At 35.0% G+C, this 3,199-nt stretch overlaps 1 protein-coding gene across 1 annotated transcript; it reads right to left on the bottom strand.

The window, feature by feature from the left end:
• On the bottom strand, positions 266-2,949 carry LOC18604303 (protein MOTHER of FT and TFL1). The gene is made up of 4 exons (XM_018116946.1): positions 2,634-2,949; positions 2,397-2,458; positions 2,233-2,273; positions 266-716 (listed from the first exon to the last, which is right to left on the bottom strand). Exons 1-4 carry the CDS (start codon positions 2,826-2,828, stop codon positions 496-498), a joined length of 519 nt encoding a protein of 172 aa, XP_017972435.1. The 5' UTR covers positions 2,829-2,949; the 3' UTR covers positions 266-495.

Below are 3,199 nucleotides of genomic sequence, written 5' to 3' on the forward strand. Positions count from 1 at the left end.
TATATTTATTTATATTGATAAATTTAAAAATTTATATTTAAATTATTAATAAAATTTTATATTATAATTTAATTTTATTTTAAAGTAATTAATTTTTTTATTCCAAATCGACTCATTGATCTGATCCATGACTTTATATGATTACTTTTTAACTATCTCTCATACAAAATCCTAAATCCACCACTCAGTGTATATAAATAAAATTGTGATAAATAAAAATTTATATCTCCTCGTAAAAGCTGGAGAACTTTTTTGACTGCTCTGGTGGTTAGCAACTAGTATCAAATTTAAAGCAAACCAAACGTATAAAAGAGATACATAGGCAGTAGCATTACACTTCTCGAACGTACCACGACACTTGGCCAAACTACTTACATAAAACTGATATTATAAATTAATTAAACATACTCTCCCATAGAGCCAAAGTAGGAGGAGGTCAGCACTGTTCCTGCCTTACTATATGCGATATCTTTTTATTTTTGATCCAGTCAACATTCAACGCCTTCGGCTGACGGGCTCTTTTTGAGCGTTGAAATAGACCGTGGCCACAGGCAGGCCCAAGTTGAGGTGCTGAGCGAAGAGCCTAGTGCTGAAGTTAGCCCGTGATGCTGGTTGCTGCACTTGCCCCAACGGACCCTTTTGTTGGAAGAGCACCAGAATATAGCGGTGAATGCCCACAGGAGGGCGTGGCCCCATGTAAACCAGGATCTCCTTTCCTGTAACAATCCCCAAAATTTGGATTACCCCAGCTAGAAAACTTACCTCGTACATTGCATGAGAGACGTCAGAAACAAAGTATTGGATATTGGTAAAATTATTATTAATTGCATTCATATACGATTTACAAATGACGATAGAAACAATCGAAAAATTGAACAAACGAACATTACTTTCTATTTTTTTTTGTTTGTTGGGGAAATAACATTAATCCTTACTATTCTTTATATCATTATGTGCTTTGAAACTGAAAAAAATTCGGGGTTAAATCCTAAAGCCTGAATACATCCAGATTGAAGCAACTTAGGGTTGGCTAATACTATTTTGTAATACAGAAGTAATAACTTAATTTCAAAAATAATTGTTATATATATGACTAATTAAACAATCAAACAATTCTAGTATTTACTTTAGGGTTAATTAAAACCTGTTTATATATTGATCCTACAAATTTATATAATTAATCTCATTAATTCATGGTATAGGGTTTCAGCTTACTGGGTCGAGTTGTTTAGTGCATTTTTCCAATTATTAAAGCATGATGAACTGGCATTGATATTTTCTAGGCCGATTTTCTGTCTTGTCGCCACATGGACAGTCTTATAACATGCTATGTGGTGTAAAAGAATCCAAAGCAGCTATCCTGACAAGTAGCATGGACGTGTCACCGTGGACGTGAGCTGATACTTGTTGTTCAAAGAACTAACCATGTGTCATAGAAGGCGATGCATGCAAATGCAATGGACAAGGTAAACGGGGGAAATTGGAAAGGGAGAAAGGGCAAGTATTGGGTGTAGAAAGAGCCAAGATGAGGTTTTAGCAGTCATGTAAGACAATTTTGCTGCTGGACAGCATTTGCTAAGGCAGTATTGGATCATGGAAAATGTTTCAAGAGGAAATATAATTTGTGATTATTGCAAATTCTTGTGATAAATGTAGGCCCTAGAGATTCTTCTTGAAAATTTGAGATGTTCTTGCATTATTGCCTAGGATGCGGCAGGCATGCATGCAAGAATTGTTTCTGACACCCATTTTGGGCAACCTCCTCCTCGTATTGAAAGGCCAAAAATTGCTAAAAGTACAATATTTGGTTTGATTTTTGAGTTTTTTCTTATTTAATTTTTCTTCATCAGAAATTACTAAAAAATTTAAAAAAACTTAATCCATTATAATTTATTCATATGAAAATAAAACGTTCTTATTTCACAAAAAGTTTAAATTCTAATTATTCAAAATGTTATTTAAATTTTCATTTTCACAAACCCTTTTTTGTAATTTGCTTTCTTTATTTGAAATTTAATATTGATGTTAAATTTTGTTTAGGTTCATAAATACTTCATAATTGTTTTAATGAAAACTTTTCGATATATACGCAATTTTAAATTATTAATATTTTACATAATAAATCAAAATAAAAAATTTAAATACTATAAAAGTCCAATTAGCGAGGACAATATTTATAAGATGGAATACATAGTAATAGAAAGTATTCTATTTTAGGGTCCTATCGTTTACCTCGGGTGGGGTTGGTTCCTCCAGGAATGTCAGAAACGATCCTGAAACAGGGAAGAAGGCAAGTGAATGATGTTTTACGAAATGATCGAGAACATTTGTAAAAACTACCCAAAAGAAGTATTCCAAAGAAAACGAAAACGAAACCCATGAAAGCAGAAACGGACCAATGAACCCATTCACGCATGCTTGGCTCGCTGGGGCTTGGCGCATCGGGGTCAGTCATCACCTATATCAATCACCAGCATCAACCGTCAGATAGATGTATTAACATGCATTAAACGATCATAGCCTCCCTTGAAGAAATAATGGAAAAGGCTACAAAGCTGATACAGAGAAATCAAAGGATAAATTTCATGCGTATAGTTTAGATAGCGCAATTCCAATTGGTAAAGATAACGAACCAAAGTATAAAGCTCGTCAGAATGGCCATTGATGCTAACTTTGGGAGGGTTGATTGTCGTAGATGGCTTTATGTCACAGCCGTTAGTGACATGCCTGGAACCGTAGTAGACGGACATGGTGACAGTAGGAACAAACATGTCGACGACATCGCCAATAACTCGACCAACAACGAGAGGATCAACGGAGACAGCCATGGAGAAGAAGAGTGCAAAAAGGAGAGGGGAGGAGATCAGGATGTTTGTTTGATTTGGTGTGAGGGTGGAGTAGAGAAAGGCAAGTAGGAGTTTATAAAGAGGAGTAAAAGGTCAGAAGTGGCTTAGATTAGTGTGACGTATATGCCATGCATAGGGCATTAAAAAGTTTATTCAGGCACAGACTGCCACGTGCGACGCCTCCCAGCTGTGAAACGATCGCCTATACTTTTTTATCCTAGATTCCTTGTTACAGGAACCAATTCAATAAGAAAAACATGAGCTAATTAACTTTGCTTTCACTTTAATTATGCCTATAAACTCTACTCGGAAATGTTTAAAACTTCAAAACTTTTCCGTGAATTTGTATTATT

The sequence above is a fragment of the Theobroma cacao genome, chromosome 3 (assembly GCF_000208745.1).
Source record: "Theobroma cacao cultivar B97-61/B2 chromosome 3, Criollo_cocoa_genome_V2, whole genome shotgun sequence".
NCBI lineage: Eukaryota > Viridiplantae > Streptophyta > Magnoliopsida > Malvales > Malvaceae > Theobroma > Theobroma cacao.